Source organism: Lissotriton helveticus, chromosome 2_1, assembly GCF_964261635.1.
Source record: "Lissotriton helveticus chromosome 2_1, aLisHel1.1, whole genome shotgun sequence".
Taxonomy (NCBI): Eukaryota; Metazoa; Chordata; class Amphibia; order Caudata; family Salamandridae; genus Lissotriton; species Lissotriton helveticus.
In genome coordinates, this window is record NC_136059.1 from 999,414,556 (window position 1) to 999,442,122 (window position 27,567).

The 27,567-nt window shown below is 48.1% G+C and overlaps 1 protein-coding gene across 1 annotated transcript in view; it reads left to right on the forward strand.

The window, feature by feature from the left end:
* The window catches only part of TMC1 (transmembrane channel like 1), a 654,455-nt gene that overhangs the window by 77,485 nt on the left and 549,403 nt on the right, over nucleotides 1-27,567 (forward strand). Inside the window, exon 4 of the mRNA XM_078677802.1 lies at nucleotides 16,855-16,936. Coding sequence (XP_078533928.1) covers nucleotides 16,855-16,936 — 82 coding nt within the window. The remainder of the gene's footprint in view (nucleotides 1-16,854; nucleotides 16,937-27,567) is intronic.

A 27,567-nucleotide genomic window follows, 5' to 3' on the forward strand; every position in this document is an offset into this window, starting at 1 on the left:
AACTTGTTTTCTGTTTGAGCTAGAAACTTTCTTTGTTATAATTCTCAAATTATGCCTGGAGAGGTGCAGATTTGTTGGGAATCATGTGTAGGCTTTGCATTGCCAACTTATCCCTGATGATAAGATGCCTTACATTTGAGCGATGTGTCATGCATTGAGTAAAGAACTTTGGAAAGTTGAACAAAATTGTTAGAGTTTGCTTGATGAAGCCGGTTAGGGCCTGTGTAGACAGGCCCTATTCTGGTTTGCAGGGGATGTAGGTCAGCCTGCAACCAATGGCATCAAGCCCTTTAAACTGTCCCTAGAGATAGTACTGCTATGCTAGGTGCAGGAAAGAATATAAAGTAATTCTAAGGAAAAGGAAATCAGAGTTCCATTATAAGGTATGGAAAAAGCTAGTTACTGCTTGTAAGGTAAAATACACCAGTTTGTTCTGGCACACTGTCAATAACAGTAATCTCTTTAATGGTAGTAAATGTAACCTTAGATACCCATATAAGCCTTGACCAATGGGTTGAGCACTTCACACATGGTTTGAAAGTCAAATGAGGAGGGTATGGACCAACCTCTGCCTACTTATCCCTGAGATGGAGAATCACGGATTCAATTGGGATGGGACGGGGAGGAGGAGCTGCCAATGTTGTGTACTTCTAATTTCCTTTCTTTTAAATGTCAGTGGCTAAGAAGTGGCGCTGGTGGCTAACAGTGGTGATGTACCAGCGATTAAGAATAGGTCCATCCGGGCGCACAGTTACGCAGAAGATGCCGTCTTGCTTTCTAAAAGACCCAGGGAACTAAAATTCCTAATAGATGATCACCCCTTAGGTAGGCTCTGTCTAACCCACAGGGCAGGGTGCATTGTTTTGAAAAGGCAGGACATGCGGTTTTAAGTTTTACATGTCTTGGTAGTGAAAAGCAAGGCCTATCTCTCCAATTTTCAAGTTTGATGTCACAATTTAAAATCACAACTTATGGCGAAGTTGAATTTTAAATTACAGTTTGGCAAGTGCCACTTTTATAAAGTTAGCATTTACCTACGTTAGCCATTTGATGCTAGCTGGGTTATATGAGGGCTGGATGTTGTGTATTCCCTCTAAACAGCCACACACAATGAGAGCTTAGGTGTGACTTGATGGGCTTTAATGGGCCATTAACTGCTTGATGGAGGGGCAAAGCTGAGCACTGCCTCACTTACACCTGAATAGGCTATGTCCTGTCCACACACAAAGGACTGCATACCCCCTGTAGTGAGTCTAAAGTCAGGGCAGGAAGGGAGAACCTCTGTGCACTTCAAAGCTTTCTTTGAAGCCTCCACCACTGCATAGGCTCACCTTGATATAAGTACTGGACCTTTGATGCCATAACTTCAGTACACCTCTGGATCTGTGGATAGTCTGCCAGAAAGATGGACTGCTGAGACCACTCTAACACTCTAACGGACTTTCCGCTTCTCACTCTGGAAGAACTCGAGAATTTACTTGATAGGACTAAATCTTCATCCCCTCTTGATCCGTGTCCTTTGAAAATCCTGAAGGATTGTAGATCCACACTGCTCCCACCTCTTCTAGAGGTGATGAACGGTTCTATAACCCAAGGTATCTTCCCTTTAGTGTGGAAGAGGGCGATAGTGAAGCCGCTACTTAAGAAGCCTACGCTGGACCCGGAACAGTTGAAAAATTTTAGACCTATTTCACTGTTACCCGCTCCCGCAAAAATACTTGAGTCTCACCTCAATTGCCATCTTTCCACCTTTCTGGATTCATCTGGGTATCTCGACAGATCCCAGCATGATTTCCGGAAAGCACATAGTACGGAGTCTGCTCTGACTATGGTGGTAAATAACATCCGTATGAAGATAGACTCTGGCCAAACCACAGTGTTGGTCCTTCTGGACCTCACCGCAGCGTTTGATACCCTGTCTCCCTCTATTTTAACATCTCGGCTGAGGGAGGCAGGGATTTCCGGTGCGGCTCTTAACCTTCTGCACTCTTTTTTACAGCATAGAGAGCAGAGAGTCAAGCTTGGCGAATTTCTTTCCCCTGCTAAATCCTTGCAGTGTGGGGTGCCCCAAGGGTCGGCTGTTAGTCCGACCCTATTTAACATTTATGTCGCACCCCTGGCAAGGTTAGTAAAATCTCAGGGGATGGAAGTGGTGTCATACGCCGATGACACTCAAATCATGGTGTCACTAGCCCACTCAGTTTCTACATCCGCCACCAACTTCAGGATCTGTATGCAGACAGTATCTGACTGGATGCTTCAGAATTCCCTGAAGTTGAATGGTGACAAAACTGAGATCCTGGTCTTTGGCAAAGACCAGGATATCTGGTCTAATGAGTGGTGGCCGTCTGCGCTGGGAACCTGTCCATCTCCTTCCCAGTCAGCCAGAAATCTTGGCGTAATTTTTGACACCTCACTGTCCATTACTCTACAGGTTAATCGCACGGTTGCCACTTGTTGGGGGGTCATAAAAATTCTCAGGAGAATTCTTCACTATCTCTCTCTCCCAGCCCGGAAACAGATGGTAGTGGCATTGGTGGGCTCCAGGTTGGATTACTGCAACGCACTCTATGCAGATACCAACAAGGGGCTCATTCATCGACTACAGGTCGTACAAAATGCCGCTGCCCGATTTGTTCTGGCACTTCCCTATGCTTCCTCTGCCACTATGGCTAGAAAGACTCTTCATTGGCTCCCTATTCATTTGAGGATCTCTTTTAAGATTCTTTGCCTAGTCTATAGAGCTCTGTCGGAAAGGTCTTCGGATCCTTTAAGCGCTCTGCTGACTCGTTATCAGCCAGGTAGATCTCTTAGATCTGCTGAGATGAACCTGCTGGTTGTACCTCGTGCCAAAAGGGTACGCTGGGGTAATAGAGCATTTTCCATTGTTGCCCCCAAGCTGTGGAATTCGCTCCCCCAAGATATTAAGATTCAGCCCTCTTTATCCTCTTTTAAAAAGGCGCTCAAAACCTGGTGCTTCGTCAAGGCCTATCCACAATAGGAGTATTCCTTAATAGCTGGTATCTTTTGGTTATGCGCCTTGATGCCCATCGGGCTTAGTTGCGCGATAAAAATTGCTTTTCATTCATTCATTTCATTCATCTTGAATCCAGGACCACAGTTCCCTCTAAGCTGCACTCCTGGGCAGCTGTGCAGGCTGCATTTTTTCTGCACGCAGGAGGCCCTTCTGGAGCATGCATAACAAAAGGGTAATTCTGCTGTGCTAAGTGAAGCTTGAGCACAAATCAAACAAAGCATCAAAGAATACGGCATGTGCAGCATCCAGCGTGCTCACCGAAAACTGTTTCTAATGCCGCTCAACAGGAGGGACTTAGAACAACAGCCCCCCACAGGAATTGGCTCAAGTCTGTGTTCGGCGCTGGGCGGGGCGGCAGAGCCTGGACATGCTGAGCTGCGGAGGTCTCGATGAATGTGAGAGACCTGCAGGGAGTTTATCTGGCGGGGGCTATTGGGAGGGCAGCAAGGGTGTAAAGAATCGAGCTGCTGCTTCTGCAACTGCTGGAGCCTGGGTGCCCTTCTTCCATGTGAAAAGGGTGCTGTAAGGAACAGTGGGTACACCACTAACTCGCCCGCACTGCTCTGGGCAGAGTCATAATTCACTAATTTCGCTGCACTACAAGAATTGAGGTAAATCACTCCATAACGTGCAGCAAATGTTGAGCAGGCTACCTTGAGGGCGGCAAATGCCCATAACGTGACACTAAGCTGGAGTACAGCCGGGGGCTTATAGACACCGGCACATTGCACTGGGGCGCTCATCCCCACCTGGTGGTAAGACACAGCGCCCCAAATCAACCCAAGGGGCACGGCTAGAGAAACTCAGGGGCAACAAGTCTTTTGACCAGCAGGATCAGTCACTGGAGGAGCCAGAAAGCTGATCAACATGCCTGCTACAAAATAAGCACACACTACTCTACGCTTTGAGCCATCTATCGCATCACTAACAGCCACCCGACGAGAGCTTACTACGCCTGCTGGGAATGGTGCGGAAAGATCCCAAGCAAAAAACAACTCAACTTCAACCACATTCCAAAGACGACAGCCTGGCAACCCACCTCAATGTCGGCAGAATCAGCACCTGGCGCAACCGGCAGCTCTGTACCTCCGAACAACTGAGCCATGCTATTAGAACTACGCTCCGGATTCAAGGTGCTCAACACCAGATTTGACTCCCTTGACAAGCAACTTGATGGAATGGGTGAGCGCATTGACCGCCATGACAAGAGACTGGACAATGTTGAGAGCCGCACTTCAGACTTGGACGACCGAGCAGTACAAACGATACCACTTTCCCTGGGATCACAGCTTACCGGACCTTACAGTTTACCGGTTTGTGCCCCCTTCACCCCCTCTTTCATGCTCTCTCTCACCCTCCCCTACCGCTTTCCCTCTTTCATTCTTTGTCTACTTCCTCTGCCCCTATCCCCTCTCCTCTTAATCTCTCCCCTTGCCTGCTACGACGCCTAGCCCCCCTCCCGTGTGCCCTTTAACTAAGCACTCCTTCTCAATTTGTCGGGGAAAGATCCAATTACTTATACTTTGGAGTCCCAGTGATCCCTCTGAGAGAGTCCACAGCGCCAAAGGAGCCACTCACAGTTGAGGTATTGTATGTCACCCCTTGTCAAAGCACGCCATCTCCCCTTTTTGGGGAAGGATCCAGTAGGTAGGCCTTGGAGTCTCAGTGACCCCTCTGAGAGAGTCCACTGCATAAACGGAGACTCTCGCAACTGAGCTGGGGGAATGATACCACTTCCCCTGGGATCACAGCTTACTGGACATTGGATGCAGCTATTACTCGTCTACCAGTTTGTGCCCCTGTCACCCTCCCCCTCCCATTTCCCTCCTTCATTCGCTGTCTACTTCCCCTGCTCCTACCCGCCCTCCCCTGAATCTCTCCCCTTGCCTGCTTTTTCCCTTACGCATATTATCCTTATTGCTTGTCTCGACCTAACATGTAACTATGTTGCTATGCTCTAATAACTGTGTCCCCTTTGTAACAATGTAACCAGTAACTATGGTCTGAAACTCATGTAAAGCGCTCTGATACCTCCGGTTCTAGCCAGCACTATATAAAACCTTTAAAAGAAATAAAAATAAAATCTACAGAAAGCTTTTGCTTCTTGGAAAAAGCTCAGTTTTCAAGCTGTGCTTTCAGCCCCCACAGTAGATGTGCTTCATAGTTTATCTTATTTTTGTCATTTAAATTAATAAGATGTGCATTCTAGCACTGAAACAAAGGTATCGCTCAGAATGATTTTTTTCAAGAAAACAAACTTCGTGGGATTGCTTTACATGTTGTTGTTTTGCTAATGTGAACATTCAGGTGTGAAACCACTTCTCCTATCAGTCTGTTTAAATCTGGGTGATTTCAAAACAAAACTTAGTCTAAATTCTTTTGGAATTAGCCTTGTTCTTTGGAAAGACTTCTTATATCAAGTTAATTTAACATGTAAGGTTCTAAGCACATATTAATGTACTTCCTGAACAGAAATAACGAAACCCAAGCCTTTTCTTCTGTGTTAAATGAAGAGATAAAAAAAAATATTCCAGCAGAAGCTGAAGAGCACAATTTCTGAAAAATAAACATGCAGCCAAATCCCAGCTTCCGTGTTTGACCTGTGATCTTAGGAAAATCGTTTTGCTTCCCAGATCCTCGTTTATCATGATGCCGAATCTGAGGACACGTTTAAGTAATTTTCAGTTCATTAATCAACCCATCAGTAACCTTACGAAACACAACTTCTCACTCATGAGTGTCTCAAAGCACTGTTCATGATGTATGCTATACTAAAACCTCACATGTATGGTTTAATAAAAGAATAACATTACTCCATATATAAAAATATATATAAAATTAATGTTTTGTGTATATAGAATGCGAAAGACAAACTAACTTGTGAAAGAATGAATGAATGAATGAAAGTTTATTTATATTGCGCAAACTTAACCCAGGGGGCATCAAGGCTTGTCTACTTGTCTACTTGTTGACTTAATGTCATCATCATATTTGCATGGAGGACTTAGAAAATGATTTTAAGTTCATGTTTGGAAACTAAGGGGCAGATTTACTAAAATCTCAAGCAACGCAGCAGGCAAAAAAAGCTGTGCTGCATTGCACGAGAAGAAGGGAAAAGGAGACTGCCACATTAACATAAATATATTGCACTCTCCTTAACTCTCCCTAGTTCTGGCACTGAAATCAACTGCTATTCGCAGTGCTTACACCTTTGCACCACAGTGCAACATGTCTGCGTGAGTCAAGCATAGGTTTTATACTGGACGGATAGATTTCCAGTAAAAAATATTATGCTCGGACTAACTTTCAGCTGTTTCTACTTTGTATGTGTGCTATATAGTGCAGCACACATACAAAATCGGAAAAGGAAGAATAAAAGAAAACACTTCTGCTTCATAGAGCCTGCTTGAAATGGGTCCTGTCTCCATTTTTACGTAAAGAGGGCTTAGCTTCAGAAAGCTTTGGTGGTTGCATTGGAACGCCCATGAATTAACCATGGTTAGCCCCCTGGGTGCTAAGTTAGTTTAGCCCTGGAAAGTAAATAGGTTAAAAAAAAATTCCTTCGATTTGCAACACAGCATAAAATCTTAGTAAATAGACCCCTAATACTTTTAATGTCACTTAGTGCATTATTTAATGTACACAGTGCTAGAATGGATATCCAAATCAGCCCTGTAAATATTCTTTTACACCAGCCCTGAAGTTTATCAAATCAATGTAATGAGTAAGACTGACATTCTCCCAGGAATATAGATAAAGAGCCTCTCCCCAAGGAAGTTTGGGAAAAACAGAAGAACAACATGGTGACGTTTAAAACACAATTTTATGATATAGGGTTTAAAACCAATGGATTTCTGGCAGTTCTGAGAGGCAAGCATTTAAATATTACATTATTCCAAGAGCTGCAACAAGATAAAGCAGGCATAGTTATGTTAAGTGGCTCTAAAGAAGCAGCCGTGTATTTAATTAAAAAACAATGTATGCATAATCGGGTATAGATGAGTGCTGCAGGAAAAGCAGGGCCTACTATATCCAGCGTGGTTCTCTTTCAGAAAAAATCACCTTCAAATACACTTTGAAAAGAGAAATGACACCAGTGATTCTCAAATATTTAAGGATGTGCGAGATAAGTATGATTGCTTCTCTCCAATATGTAACCAATCAGGCACAATCATTCATACTCAGGCCATTGCTGCTCGTTGAGTTTAGTAGGGTGTTTGTGTCATGACCAAGTAGCTGTTAATATTGCTAATGGCTGTTGCTGAAGGTAGTTTTGGTCATTCAGTACCTGCAGATTGCTGATGTTCATGAATTGGGCACCACACAGAAGAATTACCCTACAGGTTGTGGCTAGTGACAGGATGCCACTGTCTGCATTGTCCCTTGTCATGCCAATTTCCCCATTGTACCAGTGGTGTAGCAAGGGGGGTTGGGGAGGGGGGACGGTCCGCTGAGTTTTGGTGGCAGTGGCCTCCTCCAGCTCTTACCTGCCGTCTTGGGATGTCAATCCGCAGCAACCCCCTGCACTCTCTAATGCGACTGTCATGGGGCGGCAATTGGCGGAATCTCGCAAGCACCCCCAGCTCTTCAATGTGACCACAAGCGGCAAACTGCAAGGACTGTGGGGGGCTGCCAAAGGGCTATCTACGCCACTGCATTCCACCCATGAATACGGCACCATAAGCAAAGCAGTTTTCACTACTCCAAAGTGTTTGAAGCAGCATAACAATGTCTACATTCACAGTGACTCAGTATGTGAAGCATCACTATAATCGGTTCAATTCCTGTAATGGACCAGAATGTACAGCACCGTAGCCAGGCCAGTGAGTCCATTAATGTAAGGCACTGTAACCAGGCCAGTATTAAGCCAAAAGGTGAAGCACCACACCTAGAACAGTTTCCATAACCTACTTAATCTGTAAATCGACACACACTGGCCTGTACTTTCCCAGGATGTGAAGCACCAGAGCCAGGCCAATAATGGCCCAGTATTTGAAGCACTGCAATATGGCAATTATTTACATTGCATGAGTATTCACGCATACCAGTCAGTCCAGTACTTCATCAGTTGCAGAAGCACCACAGTCAGACTATGATGTGAAGCATGACTTCCAGAACAATAACATCAGTGGTATTCCAATACTATAGTCAGGTCATGCTTCACAGCACCACTAGTTGTAAAGAAACACAGCCAGCCCCATAATCGATGATGGGTCAAGAACCAAAGAATAGGATAACCACACACTGCATTTACATCTAGGATACAGGGGATCAGTCTGTTGTGGTACAAGAAAGGGATGTGTCTCTTTCAAATCAATACTGTCATCGACCAGATTAACCTGTAAAGTTAAAAGGGGGACAACTTTGGGTGCTGCTGCAGAGGTCTACCTTTGTCTGGTAGCATCTTAGAATTGTGGTGGGGCAAGGAGAAAATACGCATATGCCATAAACCAACATTTTAAAAAGCATAACAGTACAGCTGTGATAGGGAGCACTGCATATTCATCCTTAAAGGTAATGGTTAAATTCATCTTAGAAGGACGAGAATCTTAGACAGCCCATTAAGGTATTTCAACATATGGCCAGCGTATTGCAAAGTGCATTTCTACAGCAGATACATTAGCCCATTGAGATATGATAGCAGGTGTGAAGGGTTGGTTTATATCATGATCCCTACAAACTTGGCTTTCTAGCAAAAGTAGTTTAAATGAAAGGGTTTAAATTTTACCTTAACCCCATTTATTTAAAACAAAAGGTAGGAGATATGTTGCCTCTCAGTGTCAGCGAAGTAGCACACTCGTACGCATAGTGGCTGAGGTACGTGTCTGTTGCGCATACCCCTCAGAAGAGTGCTCACGAACACTGCATTGCCACACAACAAGAAAAATAATTAGATGGAACATTGCCCAGGATCCTAGAGGGACTCAGAGGGCTAGTCTGCCAGCATCCTGATTTGAGCCTAACAGACATATTAGGCTCCCCACAGCTCCTGTTTTCTACGAGTCTCTGACGCCAACAGGCAACTCTCATGTCCCTGGGCCCTTGGGTGGATCTACAGCTCTTTAAATCAAGCTTTTGGGCTCATGATTGGACAAGTTCAGTCCAGAACCAGGCCGCTTGCACAAAGGATCAGCTGGAATGTGGACACGTTTGTCTCTTTGCACAGTAAGCATCACCACTGACAAATGCGAAGCTCTAGCCTGGCTGTCCATGATATGCAGTGGCTCTTTGTGCCCAGCGGACCACCCCCAGTGATGCTCTCCTTGCTCCCGTAGAACCACTTCCCAGCAAATGGGACTCTTGGCACAATTTTTGAGAAGATAATACTTTAGCGGGACTTACCATGGAATGTAACCTACCTACGCTCAATCGAGCTCGGGCTGAATCTTTGGATTTGACCCGGTCTAGTCTAACCAGATATTCCTATATGGCACATTATGCTTTTAGGCTTAAATCTTTTTATTGATATGGAGCCTCACAAAGGAAAGGTGCATAGTAAGTGAGTCACACAGGACTCAACAGGTTCAAATTGAAATGCAAAACGACATGTGACTTCCAATATAGAAAAAAAAACACTAGCCCGCACCCCCCGACCCCCCCCCCGGCCCACCCCAACGAAAGGACAAAAAGCAAAATAGTGAAGAAACAGAAAAGGGGAGGGAAACCACTCTTCGCCCTCTCGGAGATCTCTATTTCCACCCAGCTTGATGTGGGCCAGTGTGTTCTAGGTGGGGCTGAAGTGAGTCATGCATGGGGATCTGGAGTAGTAAGGTGTAATAGGCATAGATATTTAGGGCAATACAGTTCTCTAAATTCAGGGGCTAAAAGAGCTAAAAATGGTTGCCAAAGCACGCTGAATGAAAAACCTTTGCTGGCCATGGTGAGGGAGATATTTTCCATGCCCAACACGTGCCAGCAACGGTGATACCACCCAGTGTGTGTGGGAACCTGGGCAGTTTTCCAGTGTATGAGTATGTTCTCTGTAGCCATACCAAGAGCAATGGCTATTTGTTTCCCCCTATGGGATTTCAAGGGGTAAGTGATAGGATTGGGCACTCCCAGCAGGGCGTATGAAGGGAACTGGGGGAGTTCCGTGTCCAAGTGTTTGTCAATCTCGTCAAGTACATGTGTCCAGTCGGGTTGAATGTGTGGGCATTCCCATAAGAGATAAACCAAGGAGCCTTTCTGTCCGCAGCCCCTCCAACAGTCAGAGCTATGAGTCAGGTCAGCTTGGTGTAATCTCTCTGGTGTGTAGTACTAGTGGTATACAAGTTTGGTGAAAGTTTCAGTCAGGCCTATGTGCGTAGCTGTGTGGCGGGCCCTATAACATGCTCTGTCCCATTCCCGGGAGCTAAGGTCACGTCCAAGATATCTCTCCCATCTCGCCCGACCAGCGTGGTAATTGTGCGTGTATCTAAATAAGAGCATTTTGTAGAGATCGGAGATCAGTTCCTTATCAGAGGGTCTTGTGATGAGCCAACCCTCATAGGGAGTGAGAAGCCGCAATGCTTGCGCCCGGTTGTCAGGATGTAGGGCCCGGTGTCGGACCTGTTGGTAGTGCATGTGTTATGATTCAGGGAGACCATGGTCGGCGCGAATTTGCGGAAAGGGAATAACGTCCCCTCTGTGGAACAATTGGTCTAGGATGCGGCAACCTGCCTCTCTCCACCATGCGTAGGCCTGAGGGCCAACACCGGGTCCGAAATCTGGGTGATCCACAAAGGAGGTGAGTGGGGATGGGAATGTGGTATGGGCTTGCCGTATATTGACCTGGTCTAAAACCTTTAGGATGGAGCTTGTTACATGAGAAGCGCATAGGTTGAGCGGTCGATGGTGTTTGGGCATAAAGGGAATCTTCATTAGAGACGTGCCTGCAACGGCCCGGTCCTGAAAAAGCCAATGTTTCTCAGATTCCACTCTACTCCATTCAACCAGGTACCGCAGTTAAGTGGCATTGTAGTAGAATGCTAGGTCTGGGACCCCGGGCCTCCTTCGTGTGGAGGAAGGAAGCTCACCAGCTGCTTCATTCTCGGCTTGCACCCCTGCCAGATGAAGGAGGAAAGGTCAGACTGGATCCTTTGCAACCAACCGGTAGGGGGTGGGAGGAGTAGGGTCTGAAAAAGATACAAAAGCATGGGAAGAATGGTCATTTTGATGGCCGCGAAACGCCCCATCCACGATATTGGGTATCGTTTCCATTTCAGCAACGCAGCCTGAATGTGTGTCTGCAAGAGGGAATAATTAATTTGTCTCATAGTTTGTAGAGTCGGAGCCAGCTGTATGCCAAGGTAAGGAACCGATTCATCGGACCATTGCAGTGGATAATGGAACTGAAGGTCCGTCAATACAGCCTTTGGTAGGGATGAACCGAGCGCCACGGATTTCGTGAGATTGATTTTAAAGCCGGAGGCCTTCCCGAAAGTCTCTAGTTCTTCCAAGAAACTTCCTAAGGCGGTCGCAGGGTGTGTGAATGTGGCCAGCACATCATCTGCGTAAAGGCTTACCGCATGGCTATCCCCACCAAAGCGAATACCAGTGATCTGGGGACGATCTCAGACCCTCTGAGTGAAAGGCTCCATGTAAAGTGCAAAGAGCAGGGGTAACAGAGGGAACCCTTGTCTAGTGCCCCTACTGATAGGGAACGGTGTTGGGGTGTGGCCATTCACTCGGACTGTAGCATTGGGGAAACAATAGCAATTTAAGATGTGCGTTTGCATCTTCTCTCGGATACCAGCATGTATCAGTGTCTGCTCTACATATGGCCAGTGGACGCGGTCTAAAGCTTTCTCCGCATCTGCCGTCAACAGCATGTATTCTCTGTGGATACGGGAAGCCTTTTCAATCAGGTGTGTGACTCTTTTGGTGTTATCACTCGTCTGGCGCTGCGGTATAAAACCAGCCTGATCAGGGTCCACTGGTCCCTGCTTATGTGGGCTTAGGCGGGCGGCCAAAATCACAGTGTACAGTTTCAAGTCAATGTTTAACAGTGAAATAGGTCGGTATGACCCACATAACGTTTTATCCTTCCCCTGCTTCGGAATAACGACTACTGCTGCCTCTAACATGGATGCAGGGATTGCTCCCGGTTCGGCGAAGGAGAGCCCGGCCCGGCTCGGCGAAGGAGAGCCGAGTGAGGAGGGGGGCCAGCGTGGTGCAAAATTCCTTATAAAAGGCTGCAGTGTAGCCGTCGGGGCAAGGCGATTAACCTAATTTCAAGCGGGCTATGGAGGCTATGACCTCCTCGACCCTGATCTCTCTTTGAATGTGGCCTGCCTGGTCAGGGTGTCAAGCTAGGAAGACTATCCTGTGGCAGATAAGAGTCAATGTCCGTTGCCACCAAGGGCTGCTCAGCATAGAGCTGTGCATCAAATTCCCAGAATGTCTCGGCAATGGCCGAGTCATCCGTGTAGTGTGCTCCTGAGGAACCCCTGACCTCCCGGACTCCATCTCATTGTCGGGCCTCACATAACTTGTGCACGAGTAACCACCCACACTTGCCCCCCCACATAGGAGTGTTGCAAGCGCGTATTCTGCCCTATCCCTATCTATGGCCGTCAGCTGCACTCTGGCTGCCTTTAACTGTTTCCATACCCGTGGTGCCCCGGTGCAGTGGTGCTTCAGCTCCAACTCGCGCACTCTAGGAGTCAATTCCTCTCTCTTTCTCTGGGGCTCCTTATTGTCAGCCAATAAATAGGGCAATCACTTTGCCTCTTATGACCACTTTGAGGGCCGCCCATCTAGTGGAGAGTACAGTGTCTGAGTTATCGTTGTGCCGCAAATAATCGTTTATCGTCTGCTGTATGCGTGTGACCGTGTCTTGGCGGTGTAGGAGAGCGTTTCTAAAGCGCCAGTGTCTAGCGTGGGGTGTGCTTGCGGGAAGGCTAGGGTGAGTACCACAGGAGAGTGGTCAGAAAGGGTCGCCACTAGTATATCAGCTGAGAATGCAATATCTAGGATGGGAATGGTGCCCAAAAAGTAATCTAGTCTGATGTATGTTTTATGTGCATTGGAATAAAAGGAAAAGTCCCTCATATCCGGCTGGAAATGTCGCCAGAGGTCTATGAGGCCAAGGTTGTGTAAGTTGGCATGTCTGGTCGGTGAAAGGGAACCGACTTGGCTAGTGCGTTGTGCAGAACGGTCCTTGACATTGTCAAACAGTAAATTGAGGTCCCCCCCGATCAGTATCCATCAGTGCTTCACCTAAGAAGCGTTCCTGGCCGTTATTGGGTGCGTAACTGGAGCCCACCAGGAATGTACGTCCCCCTACAATGAATTGGTATGTGAGGAGCCTGCCTCGTATTTCAGCCACCTTTTGTGCCGCCCGTCCTGGAAAATTTCTCAAAACCAAGATGGCTAACCCAGCCTTCTTTTCAGGTCCGGAAGAGTAATATTGGGTTGGAAAAGAACAGGACCTATGCCTGTGACAGTCTTTGGCAAGAAGGTGAGTTATCTGAAGGAGACAGATATCCGCCCGTACCCTCAAGATAAGAAAAGAGTGCCCTCCGTTTAATCGGGTTGTTAAGGCCCCTCATGTTGAGAGTGAGGATTCTAATAGAGGGAGGTGGCATTCAAACCAGGAGGGGGGGTGTACACCACAGGGGAGTCCCTGTAGTATCAGGACCATTGCGCCGCCACATGCATTCCACATACAACAGCAACTCAGTGGTTAGAAGGGGAAAGTGCCCCATGAGCCACGGAAAGCCCCAGGCTAGGAAGAAGGGAAAGAGGGCGGAGGATGTAAGGAGAAAGAAGAAACCCCAACCAAAAAGGGAAAGGAATAAAAAAGAAGAAACCCCAATAAGCGCAACCGGCGCGGAAAATGGTTCAAAATTCAAACATTTTCCGTCATCCAGGGATGATCAAAGTGGCCAGAATCAGCTCTTCCCTCCTCCCCCCTCCGCCCAAGCATAATAAAGAAAGGATACAGCCATATAACCAGGAGTTCTTAGTCAGTCAATGCTTGGCCAAAGCCCCTGGTAACGCCTCCAGAGCTGCCTGCTGCTCCATCTTAGTCACTGCAGGATCTGGTTGGTGGGCCCTTCGACGCCGCCTCTGCTGCCTCCACTGAGGTCTCCCATCTCCAGAACCTTGATCTGAATGAGAGCCCCCTTATCCGTGTCTTCCGGGAGGGTGATCCCGAGGAGCTTGCTAGCTTCCAGCAGAGAGCAAAGCTGAAATGGTTTACCATCGTGCCGGAACACTAGGCGGAACTGGTGGCCCCAGGAGTAAGGGATGTTACGCTGTCTGAGGACTTCTGTGATGGGCCGAAAGGATCTGCGCTTCTGTTGGGTAATTGCTGAAAGGACCCAGTATAGGTAGGGCATCTGGTTGCGGAAACAAATCTGTTGCAGGGAGTGCGCTTTACGCAGGAGGGTATATTATGCTTTTAGAAACTATATTTCTGTTCATTCTTTAAAAATTCATAACTGGCTCTACTTATTGGATTTTTGTTGTTTTGGTCTTGATTAGCTCATTAAATTAAGCTCTGTTCTTCTAGTCAGGTGTGGTATCTTTTTGTGCGGTGTTCTCACTGTTTTGCTCTTTTGAAGTATTGCACAAATACTTTACATGCTTAAGTCAAGTTTGACTGCTCTGCACCAAGCTACCAGAGGGTGAACACAGGTTAATTTAGGGTATGTATCTGACTTACCCTGACTAGGATTGTGGTTCCTGCTTTGACAGAGTACATACCTCTGCCAACCAGAAAACCAATCTCTAACAAGGGCTATATTGGCTTTATAGCATCTTTGAGACTAGAGGTTAATGCTAACAAAACTTTCATAATAGCCTGTGGCTCTAGGATCCTTAAACTGCAGGGCTACATGTATCAACATTTGTATTAGCGATGACATAATTGCGATTTTCTGCAAATTGTCATCAGGTAATCGCTGTTACAAATGTATGAAACTCCAAGAGTTTGATTTAGCAATTCGTAGGGGGTCGTAAATCGACCTAACTCATTAATATTAATGAGGTAGGTTGCAATTTGCGTTCCCCTAGGAATCGCTAAAATCACAGGCATTGTGGCCTGCTGGGGTCAGCATACCACCATGTTCGTGATTGCTTTTAAATAAAGCAATCTTTTTTTTTTTAATGCAGCACATTTTCCTTAAAGGAAAACAGTTTGCGTTTTGATAAAAAAAATGAATAGTTCATTTGGGACCACTGCCTGCCCTTTGCGCACATTCACAAAGGAGTCCCTTTGGGACCCCTTCCCGTTTGCGAATGGGTTATAACCAACTTGAAGTCAGTGGTAAAATGTGAATGTTTTGTGACTGTTTTCACAGTCACTAAATAATCCTAAATACCACTGAGATTCGGTATTAGGAAGAGATGCCCTAAACACGCCCCTTCCAAATACCAAATCGCAAACCCATTTTGTGATTCAGTAACAGGTTACTGAATCGGACATCAGGGTTTGATACATGTGAAAAGCATTTTTTGCAAATGGGCCGATTCTGAGAATTGGCCTATTTGTGAATGCAAAAATGCTTGATACATGTGGCCCGCAGACTCTGTCCATTATTGACAAACTCATAATAACAAATTAATGAATTTTCATACCTCGGACATCCTTGATTCACAAGCTCTTGGTTTCCGTGTGTAGCCAAAGCAAAATTACTCTCTCTTAATTGTGTTAGGTGTATATCTAATGTGGCGTTACCTATTAGTAAGAAGCCACTTAACTCCTTTTTAGAAGTTTATAAGAGGAAATGTCTCCCAGTTTTAACCTATAGCTCAAATATTTGGGGCTCCAAAAAAAGTAAGTAGCCTTCAGGTTAATAAAGTGTTTAGAAGGCTTCAAGGGTCCCCACAAAGTTTTCCCCAGTTTATTATGCACCAGGACCTTGGATTGTAGTATGTTGAAGATTATATTAATCTGGCCTCGCTGCTTCTGTGGTGTTCAGCCTGCAGCAATTTTCACTCCTTGTTTAACAGGGAGGTCATTGATGATTGCTTGTCCTGTGACATGGGTCTCTGAATTCTTTGGCTGGACTATATCAGGGGGATAAGCAACTCTTTGGGCAGACCGAATATTTTTCTTAGGGCTGGTGGGTTGTGTAAAAAGGATAGGTCCTTGCTGAAAAATCTTTCATGGAGAAGGGGCAGAGGGAAAGGAAGCAGAAGATCTAACCAAGACTCAGAATAAGGGGCAATATAACTCTTTCCCCTTCCTTGTATGCCTGCAGAGTCTGCTGAACTTTGTTTTTTTCTGTTGTTTTTATTTGCGATTTACAAGGCACTTTTTTATTCCAGTCTTGAAGGGTCAGGGCTTGCCCAAATGTAGACCATCCTTATTGCATTTGCTCACAGTGAAATCACCTTTGATTTGTTTTAGTGTTAGCTCCTTTCTTAAACATGCCCTCCATGCCAAGGACCATATGGATTTTTGAATTAAGGATAACATGGGCCTTGGCTCTTAATCAGTTTTTATACTTGGATTGTTACCTAATCTTTTTATGTATTTGCTTTTATGATGATTATTTGGTGTTCGCGTAAAGCTACTTTGACTTTTTGAGATGAAAGCAAATATGGAATTTACAAATTAGCGGGTGTCCTAGTCTTTACAGTACTGCAACTTCACTTCCATATATTAAACACCTTAAAAATTTGAATTTACTTTTTTAAACTCTCTCTTAATCATAACAATCATTAGTCTTAGATGCACAGATTTTTTTGATTTTTTTTCTCCTCTCTTTTTTCCCAGCAGGAGATTCCCACAAACTGAAACTGACCCTTTTTATTTTTCTGTTATAAAGCATTCAAATATGAGCCTATTAGTGTAGTTTATTATAATGTATATTTTTTTCATTTAGAAATGGATGAAGTTTCAACGAGATTTTGAAAATTTTCGGACCGCCTGCATACCATGGGAAATGAAAATCAAGGAAATTGAAAGTAAGCCTATAATATGTCTATGGAGAGTGATTGCAAAGCATCTAGCGTTGGGCTACATGGCTGCAAAATACTGTTGTATGTAATAGGCAGACGAGGGCCCCTTACAATGCATAAGAATGCTTGGCTATTGCTTGGTAATATGCCCCCTAGTTACTCAAACAACGGAAGTCTGAGAAATTAATATAACGAATGTATCATAAGCAGGAAGAGTCTTGAATGTAGCAAAAACCTTGCTCAATATTCTTTGAGAACAGCATGTTAATAAGGAGCATCCATGCACATTTTCTATGCACGTGGTATAAGTATAAGAAATGAAAACAAACATCATGGTTGTGTAAAAACAAAAATGGAGTCAGATCCTAGTTTTGTGCCTAGTTTACAAAGTATTGAAAAACACAATTCTATAAAGTGCAACATTTTCATTTTTGTGCAGAAGTGATGATATTATTACATATTTTTAAGAACTCATTTTTATCCAATCATCATTTTCTACAGCTTGTTGAGGGGTGTAAGTGTGCTTTATTTAGTGAGTGACCACTAGTCTGTGAGGAATGTGAGCGTGCTTTCAGTAGTGTGAATGCCAGTGCTTAATATAAGCTGGTGGTTTCCGGTGCTCAGCACCGGCATTTAATCACCAGCACTGTGAAAGTATTGTTGGTAGTGTGTGGCTGCGATTTTGTGCCGGATAGGAGAGGGCTGTCAGTAATATGTGACCTTTAGCCAGTAGGACGTGTGAAAATACTGCTTGTAGTGTGCAGCTGGTAGTTTGAGATAAAGAACATTAGAGGTGGGGGGCGTGGCCACGGCGCCGAGCGGAATGGCTGCTCTTCCGTGAAGCTCCTCCATGCGAGCTCCCGGCGGCGATGAGCGTGATGTGATCCGCTGCTCCTGTCCCTCACAACCCCCCAGATCCGATTGCTGATGTCGCCCTGTGCCTTTGGGTGACTTTAGACACCTTGGGAGCGGCCTACGGGTGGTGTTCACGGCGGAGGAGTTCCGAGGCCTCTGGACCTCGGCGCCATCTTCTCTACTGCGCCGGAGCGCTGGGTGAGTGCGGCGCGGCGCTCGGCTGCCGAGCCTCTTGCCCCTTTGCGAGTCACCCACGGGTCTTCTCGCTAGTTGCCCTTCCTCCGTGGGCTCCCGGGTGGGGGCGCCTGGCTCCTGGGGCGCGACCGCGGCCTATTGGCCTGGGGGCGTGCTGGGTACGGGGCCTCTAGTTGCGGGCCCGTGCTGGTTTTCGGGCGGCGGGCGGGGACACTTGACTGGGGGCGGCGAGGGCTGGGGTTTGCGGCGGCCGGGGGGCCTAGCGGCGCTTCCCAGCAGCTACCAGTGGCCCCGCCACAGACACGCCCGGCTGGCTACCTGGTTTCCTCCCTTCCTCTTGCACTGAGCGTCGGGAGAGGGTCGCTCCCCACACTGCTGGCCACGTGGAGTGGCACTCCATTACCAGAGTCTGGCTCACACTGCACTCGGGCCTAGGGCAGTTGCGCCACTGGATACCAACGCTCCTCACAAGGGAGGCTGGTCATGTTAACCTTCACCTGACGTCCTCTGACACTGGGCACTTACCTGTGCCCTGCCTGATCGTGGGACTGCCTGTGGCTTCTTTTTTGCCTTGCCGCAATTTCGCCTTGCTGCTTGGCGCCATCAGCGATACACCTACGGCTTCGTCCCCCGCTCAGTCTCTGCGATGGGGAAGAGGGACCCTAACCAGAGGAAACTAAGCTTCGATAAGACTTCCCTACTCACCACTGACCCTCCGCCTGGATCGTCCTCTGGGGCTGCGGGCTCTTCGGATTCGGGGGACGCTGCGTCCATGGTCGCCGCCATGTTGGGTGAAATGCGCACTGGCTTCAATGCCCTGGACACTCGCTTTGATAGCCTCGAACAAAAACTTTCTGACATGGGCTCCACTGTGCAGGCACACGATAGACATCTCGACTTAGCGGAGTCCAGGATATCCGATGTTGAGGACGGTGCCGCAAAGGCGCTGAAACGATTGGAGCGTGTCGAGAAAATTCTTAAAGATGTGGCCATTAAAAATGAGGACTTGGAAGCGCGTAGCCGGCGCAATAACATTCGCATCCTTGGCATGGCTGAGACAACTGCCACGGGCCGGTTTGACACCTTTGTTGAACACCTCCTCATTGAGCTATTCGGAAAGGACACCTTCACCTCTGGCTTTGTTGTTGAGCGAGCGCATAGGTCACTGGGACCCAAGCCGCGCCCTGGGCAGCCACCTCGGCCCATAATAGCTAGGATCATGAATTTTCGCGACCGTGACACCGCGCTTCGCGCTGCACGAGAGGCGGGTGAGGTGCAATGGCAGGGCAGCAGGTTGTCTTTTTCCCGGATTTTACACTAATGGTGCAGGAGGTGCGTCGCAAGTATGCTGGTGTCAAGTCCGCCCTCCGTAACCTTGGACTAAAGTATGGCATGCTCTATCCTGCACGACTGAAGGTTGAGGTGAACGGCAGATTCCGCCTTTTTGACTATCCAGCAGAAGCACAAGACTTTTGTCATGGCTATAAGAAACAAGGCTCGCCATCTGCTTCCGGTTCCATGCCACGTTCTCCGCCTCAGAATGACACGTAGTCCAGTGCTGATCTTTTTGCTGAAACCGGCCAGGGCTGATCACCGGTGCCGCTTCTTCCTTGGGCCCTACTCATTCTGTTGCTTATGGTTGTGATCTTACTTGTTTTGTTGCCTGGCCATTAATTCGATGATCGCTTTGCTGGGACGCCCGCATGGCGTGGCGTTGCTACCCCCTATGGCAAATGCCTGTTTGTGTATCTTCCTTTGGGGTTTAACATTTTTCTTATTGCAGAGACACTCTTCCGTCCTATGGTATTTACAATTTGCGTTTTGCAATGTTGTTCAGTGCTTGTTTGGTGTCTGCCTCTCCAGGGATGTTGGGAGTCTGGGTGGTGGGTGGGGGATGGGTTGTGTGTTGTTTTTGTGGTCATTTATGTTTGCGAGTGATTGCGAGATTCATGTGATTGGCTTGTCAGCTGCACGCCTCTTCTTGACTGTCCTGGGTGGGATGCTATGGCCAGGATAGGTCTGCAGTCTGGCCCTTCCAGACTCACCATGATGACTTGGAATGTTCGTGGCTTGAACACCACTCGGAAACGTAAACAGGTCCTGAACTATGGGGAGCGTCATAAGGTGGCTATCCTCTTCCTACAGGAGACCCACTTGGTGCAGGCAGACACCATCTCATTGGCTAGAGGTTGGGGTACTCATAGAGTGTTTTCGAGCTATAGCAGATATGCCAGAGGTGTAGCAATTCTTGTGCACAAGCGTGTTCCATTTGTGTTGACTGGTAGCAGGACTGACGGGGAGGGCAGATATGGGCTAATCACTGGAGTGTTGTTTGGGTACAAACTTGCACTGGTGGGTGTCTACGGGCCCAATGTGGATTCCCCGACCTTTTTTCAAGACCTGCAACTTTCGTTGCTTCACTCTGACATCGATTTGTTGGCAATGGGGGGGGGGCGACTTTAATCTATTGATGAATCCAGGCAGAGACAGCCCTTCCCCCTCCCCAGATTGTAAACCTCTTGCCCGCTCGGTAATGGCTTTCCACCCATCCGCGTACGCTCTCTGATCACTCTCCAGTAGTGTTGACTTTAGCAATCCCGAGGTTGGGTGGTTACGAGAGACAGTGGCGTTTCCCTAGTAGGGCCCTGCTGGATCCGGTCTTTACAGAGGAGGTCCGCACTGCTATTGATGACTATTTCGACATTAACACCGGCTCCGTGACCTCTTGGGCCACGTTATGGGAGGATTTCAAGGCCACCATCCGCGGGGTTTGTATTGCCAAACATGTTGGGACCCTGCGTGAGATTCGCACCACGTTGACTCGCAAAGAAGCGGATCTCTCTGCGGTGGAAGGGGAGATACTCTGGGACTCCTCGCCAGCCCGAGAGGCTAAACGCCTTGAGCTGCTTCTGGAGTTTCGGGACGCCGCAGACAGAGAGCTACGGTTTTTAGGCAAACACTACACGGCGCGTCAATATGGTGAGGGAGACCGACCGGGCAAGATGCTAGTGCAGCTGCTCCGTCCACCACACCAGGCAGCTTACATCACTGACATACTCGACTCGCAGGGCACGCGACATTATTCCACTCCCGACATATGTAATACATTTTTATCGTACTATAAACTTCTTTACACATCCACACTGTCTGGGGAACGCTGTGACCCGATGTCGTATCTGGTGTGTCTCGAGAAAAACATGCAGGAATTTCGGGCCGAACCCATTACGCCAGATTTCATAATTGAGGCCATTGACTCGTTAAAGAGTTCCTCGGTGCCGGGGCTTGATGGGTTCTCAGCGGACTTTTATAAGGAATACAAAACAAAACTTGTGCCACGGCTCGTTGAGGTTTATGCGGAGGCGCTGGAATCGGGCGTTCTCCCTCCCACACTCCGGGAGGCGGTCATTGTTCTACTGCCCAAACCGGGTCGTGACCCCTCACAGTGTAGTTCCTACAGGCCCCTGTCCCTACTGAACCTTGACTACAAAATATTAGCCAAGGTTCTTGCAATCCGATTGGCGCTGCTTGTGGATACTCTTGTCGCGCCGGCTCAGTCCGGCTTTGTCCCACACAGGTCTACCTCCTTGAATCTCCGAACGCTTTTTTCTGTTCTGCATAGAATTGACCCCGCCACCCCAGCGGCAGCGGTGTTTCTGGACGCGGAGAAAGCGTTCGACACTCTGGAATGGCCCTTCTTTTTATCGATCATGAGGAGAATGAGCATGCCCGCTATGTTCGTGGCTTCAGTGGAGTTGCTGTACTCATAGCCCACTGCTCGGATTCGTTTGAATGGCACTATCACTGAAAGCTTTACACTTTCTAGAGGAACCCGGCAGGGCTGCCCCTTATCTCCGCTCCTTTTCATCCTTGCAATGGACCCTTTTGTGCGGCATTTTCAAGAGAAGCACTTTCATAGGGGGCTCCAATTCCGCACTGGCCCACTCCTTGTCTCTCTTTACGCAGATGACATGGTCCTATATGTTCGAACTCCTAGTACCAACTTGGAGCCATTGATATCGGAGATTACACGCTTTGGCGAATATTCTGGCCTCAGAATAAATTGGCACAAATCGCTTATTTTTCCACTGACCCCCTCCACCGTACAGTGGACTTGCTCTTTTCCACTAGAAAGGTGCGCGGACTCCGTTAAATACCTGGGAATCCACGTTCACCTAGATACGGTCTCCATTGTCCGTCTGAATTACGGACATGCCCTGGACTTTTTGGAGGACAATACGGAGCGGTGGCTCCGTCTCCCGTTGTCCATGGCTGGCCGGATTGCTATCATCAAAATGGTTGTCCTCCCTCGGTTTTTGTACTTATTCAATAACATCCCAATCCCTCTCACCAAGATTTTTTTTCGCAACTCCGTTCCGCACTGTTGCGCTTGGTGTGGGGCGGTAAAACCCCCCGTGTGGCATGGCGCACGTTGACGCTACCTTACGAGAGAGGGGGATTTGGAGTGCCGGATTTTTTCCTCTAATATTTAGTGGCCCAGTGCTCGTATGGGCATTCCTGGTTTCACCCGGATGCTAGAATTCCTTACCTGAGGCCTGAAGCCGACTCGGCGCTCCCTGTGCCGCTTAACTCCATCCTTCCCAGAGGACTCCCCCGGGACCCACAGGACATACAGCCGATGTCCACTACATGCTGGGCCTGGGATAAAATGCGACGACTGCTTCGCATGGAGAAATTGTACTCTTCTGCTTTGCCGCTGCCTAACCCTCACTGGCTCCCCATCACTGGTGAGTCGGTGGTTCACCGCACACTGTCCAAATACCAACTACACACAATTGGTGATCTTTTTCCGGACGGACATGCTTTCTCCCTTACGGAGGACGCCCGATTCACTGACCGGACATTTATGGACGCTTTTAATCTGACTAGACTCTGTTCCATGCTCCGCGCTGAATTCCCCACATTTCCACTTCCTCCTGATGATGACCCCACACTTACATTTATTATACAGAACCAGTCTGGTGCGCACGTGGTATCGAAGCTCTACAAACTGTGCATGGCCTCTCTGCCCTCCTCGGACACAGCGGTGCGCGCCGCATGGGAGGGTGACCTGGGCATGCAGATTACAGACGACCAGTGGGAGGCGTGCTACGCTGTCACTAGAGACGTATCCATGAACAGCAGGCACAAACTTATACATTTTAAGTTCCTAAGGAGGATGTATCACACTCCTGCACTTGCTCATAAAATTGATGCTAGTAGGCCACACGGCTGCCCTCAATGCGGCACACCGCATGCGGACTTCTCCCATTTGTCCTGGACGTGCCCACGGTTGCATACATATTGGCTAGAGGTTCACCGGATTCTGGGAGACATTTTGGGCATGACGTTACATCTCACTCCCGAAATTGCGCTGCTTGGCTACGTTGCAAATTTCCCGCGCTTGCTCCGTAGACTGGCTTCCATCTGCTTTCTTTTGGCCAAGAGAGAGATAGCGCTACTCTGGTGTGCACGACGCGCTCCGACCGTCAGTGCGTGGCTCAAGAGTGTGGCATTACTGCAATGTAAATAGTGTGGAATACTCAGAAATGGTTCCGTCGGCATCTCGTCCGACAGACATTTGGGGGCCATATCGGACCTATGTTGTGAAACTTACCCAGGAGACACAATCCCACTCCATTACTTCCATTGTACCGACAGGGGTGGGTTAGGACGACCTCGACACAAGGTACTTGGCTGCCTTCGCCTTGCTATAAGTGTAACTCACTCCTGCCCACTGCAATAAACTGTGGCGGTTTGGTGTATTGGGTGCTCCGTGGGAATCCTGTGAGCGTCCGCTTTTTTTTTTCTGTTGATGTTTTGTTGTGGTTGAGCCTCGCTCCTCTGCACTGTACACGCTAACCTGAAATATGATGTGTGGTTAATGTGTCTCTTGATACGTCATTCTGAGCCTGAAACTGTTACTGTGCTGATCGACTTGCTCTATTGTTCTCGCAAACTCTTTGATATAATTTTTTTTGTGGTTTTTTTTGGTGTATTGTCTTCTTATTCTTCAGTTACTGTCTGATTTTGGGCATTATGGTTAGAACGCAACGAAAATGGTAAAATGCACTATTGCTATGTGTAATTTGAACAGTTCGCGATCCTACAATATGCAAATTTGTCTTATTGGATGATGTTCCTTCTATTGTTACATGCCTACTTTTTGATTCATATGTCTGTAAATGTGGATTGCATTTCTGTGCATTAAAGAGAAATAAATAAAATTTAAAAAAAAGAACATTAGAGGTGCAACGGCTGGGTCAGGTGGCGCAATCTACCCCAAAATCAAATATAAAGAGTCAAAGTCTTCTTCGATTAAGTGTTCAAAATTAGTCACTCAGGTGTTCCAGAGGAGGAAAATCCATCAATTTTCCTCGATTAGAAAGGTCCAGAAATAAGCAACAAAGCTCTCCAGGCACACAGAAATCAGTTGAGGTCGTGGTTTCAATAGTCCTTTTAATTTTGTGTAGTCACAAACGTCCATTTGCCAACAGGTGTTTCATCTCCAGCTGTTCTTGTTGACAGCAGACTTCATCAGGGCTTAGCATTTAGAGTCAGTCATTGTTCATGAGAGATGTCCGTCAAATCTGCTGTGTATTCTCTTGTGGTTCCAATAAAGTATATGGGGCTTTATTAATCAATTGTAGGTGGTAGATTCTCATTGTCAGTGAAATTGCTCTCCCACCCTTGCAGCTCAGCCATTAAGTGAGGCCCTGAACTCTCTAGTGTTGGTGTTCGAGGCCCCCACCCGCAGGTTATACCTTCGCCTCATCCCTAGTGGTCCAGTGGACTTCTTTCTCGTTTTTCGAATACCAAAGGCAAGCCCATCTGCACCCGTCCGCGACCCGACTGCGACCAGCGCTAGAATCCCTGGACCTCCGCACCGTCAACGCTACAACCCAGCGGCACTCCACGCACTCAACCCAGGCCACAACAACAACTGCAAGCTAGCATCACCAGCCAACACACACGGACTCTTCAGCTGTCACCGCTGCCGGCACATCTACATTACCACCTGGAACACCGACCTAGCACAACCCGCCCACAAGAACACACGAGCCGAAGACCCTACAATGCATCCTCCTGAAAGTAAGATCACTCCACAAACATGCCACCGAAACCTGGGACCTCCTCGACAGCACCACCCCAGACGTAGCATTCTTCACAGAAACCTGGACCAACACCACCACTTCCAAGATTCTGCATCTGTCCTTTTATGATACTGTTGTTGTGTTTGAATTAATCACTTACCAGTGGCAAACCCTATGTTGTTTGTGTGCGAGAGCAACGCTGTGTTTCAACACCACCTTGGGGTTGGGCATCGCCATTCCACAAGGATTCAAGATCTCCAGGAAGGACCGGCCCACTCGCTTGGGAGAAGGAATTGCCATCGTCCACAAATCCAACGTCTGCCTGAGCACACTCCCTGACGAGCCCACAGACCTGATAGAACACCTGCACTTCAAGGTACTGGCCAGCCCTACCACCACCCTCCGGGAAACCCTCATCTACCGACCCCCGGGACCCAGTGGACCATTCACTAACTCAATCACGGACATCATCTCCCCACATGCCATCGCATCCATCAACTACAACCTGCTGGGAGTTCTCAACTTTCACCTCGACAACCAACTAGACCCCAAAACCACATCCCTCCTGGGCAACCTCGAACTTCGCCAGATCATGAACGAACCCACGCACTAAGCAGGACACACCCTCGACCCACTCTTCACAACAGGAAATTCCATCACTTTCAGCCACACCACTGAACTCCAGTGGACAGACCATCGATGCATCCACTTCACATTCAGCATACCCACCATCCACAGACACCAGTACCTGCTTTCACAAAGAAACTGGACCAAAATCACTGACGAACAACTCACCTCCTTACTCAGCAACTCCACCCCGACCACCGTGGAAGACGACACCCCAACACCGCCGCCCGAATTCTACACAGATGGATCACCGACAGCATCAACACCATAGCCCCCCTCAAGAAGAACAACAACGCACACGCCAAGAAGGCCTGATGGTGCACCCCCGAACTCCGAGAGTCCAGGCGCACCTGCCGCCACCTCGAGAAGACCTGGAGGAACTCCAAATCCAAAGAAGCCCACAACAACTTCAAAGCCGCCACCACCGCCCACCACCACCTCATCAGAAATATGAGGAAAACTGCAGTTGAAGACAGAATCTCCACTCAGGCACACAACAGCAAAGAACTCTTCAACATCAAGGAGTTCGCCCAACCCACCAGCGAGTCGTCTGACATGCCCCCTCACAAGACCTCTGCAACAAACTCAGCACATTCTTCCACCGCAAAATCAAGAACATCTGTGACAACTTCGACAAAGACAACCAACACACGGAACCCCCACCAGCCACCCGACAACCTGAAGCCAATGATTGACAGCTGGACAGCCCTCACCACTGAAGACACACTGAAGATGATAAAGTCCACCCACTCCGGGGCTCCCACGGACCCCTGCCCCACCACATCTTGAACAGAGCTGCCAACACCATCGCACCCATGCTTCGCCATACCACCAACCACTCCCTGGCGAATGCCTCCTTCCCAAACAACTGGAAACACGCCGAGATCAACCCCCTCCTGAAGAAGCCCTTGGCAGACCTCAAAAACTACAGACCCATCTCCCTGCTCCCATTCCCAGAGTAAGTCATTGAGAAAGCCATCAACACCCAACTCGCCACCTTCATCGAAAAGCACAACATCCACGACCCGTCACAATCTGGCTTCAGAAATAACCACAGCACAGAAACGGCCCTCCTCACCCCAACAGATGACACCTGCTCCCTACGGGACAAAGGAGAAACAGTAGCCCTCATGCACCTCGACCTCTCAGCGGCCTTTAACACGGTATCCCACCTCACCCTAATACGCAGACTCCACGACGCAGGTATCCAGGACAAGGCCCTCAACTGGATCTACTCTTTCCTCTCCGGCAGAGCACAGCGGGTCAGATTCCCCCCTTTCCTCTTGGACCCTATACCAACCACCTGCGGAATCCCCCAAGGTTCCTCCCTTAGCCGAACGCTCTTCAATGTCTACATGGCTCCTATTGTCCCTGTTGGAAGGGGCGATCTCCGAGGGCCAGGTTGTGCTCACCCGGTCACCCCAAGATACACCTCTCCCACAGAACTTGCCGAGTCTTGATTGGGAGGTCCCCACCGGGGAGGAATTCGGGTCTAGGATCGTACACACTGAGCTCACACCACACTACGAACAGACACCACACCGTTGGATTCTAGTAACAAGTTCTTTATATAGCAAATAACGAAGGAAGCACTCTTGTATACACAGTGGTCAAGGGACCACAAAGTCTTGGAGGATTCGGGAAGGGGGAAGCGGGACAGTCTTTTAGTCTCTGGGTCAGTACGCGGCGTACCCTACGCACAGCTCTCAATCCTCGAGCCGGGGGGGTACGGGATGATGGACGTACTGGCTGCCTCACCTCCGTCGAGTCGGCTCGGTCGTGATGGTGGTCTCGATGGTCCAGCCGGACCAGAGTACTCCTCGAGCCGCGACGAGATCAGCAGGGCTCGATCTGGAGAGGTTCGTGAGA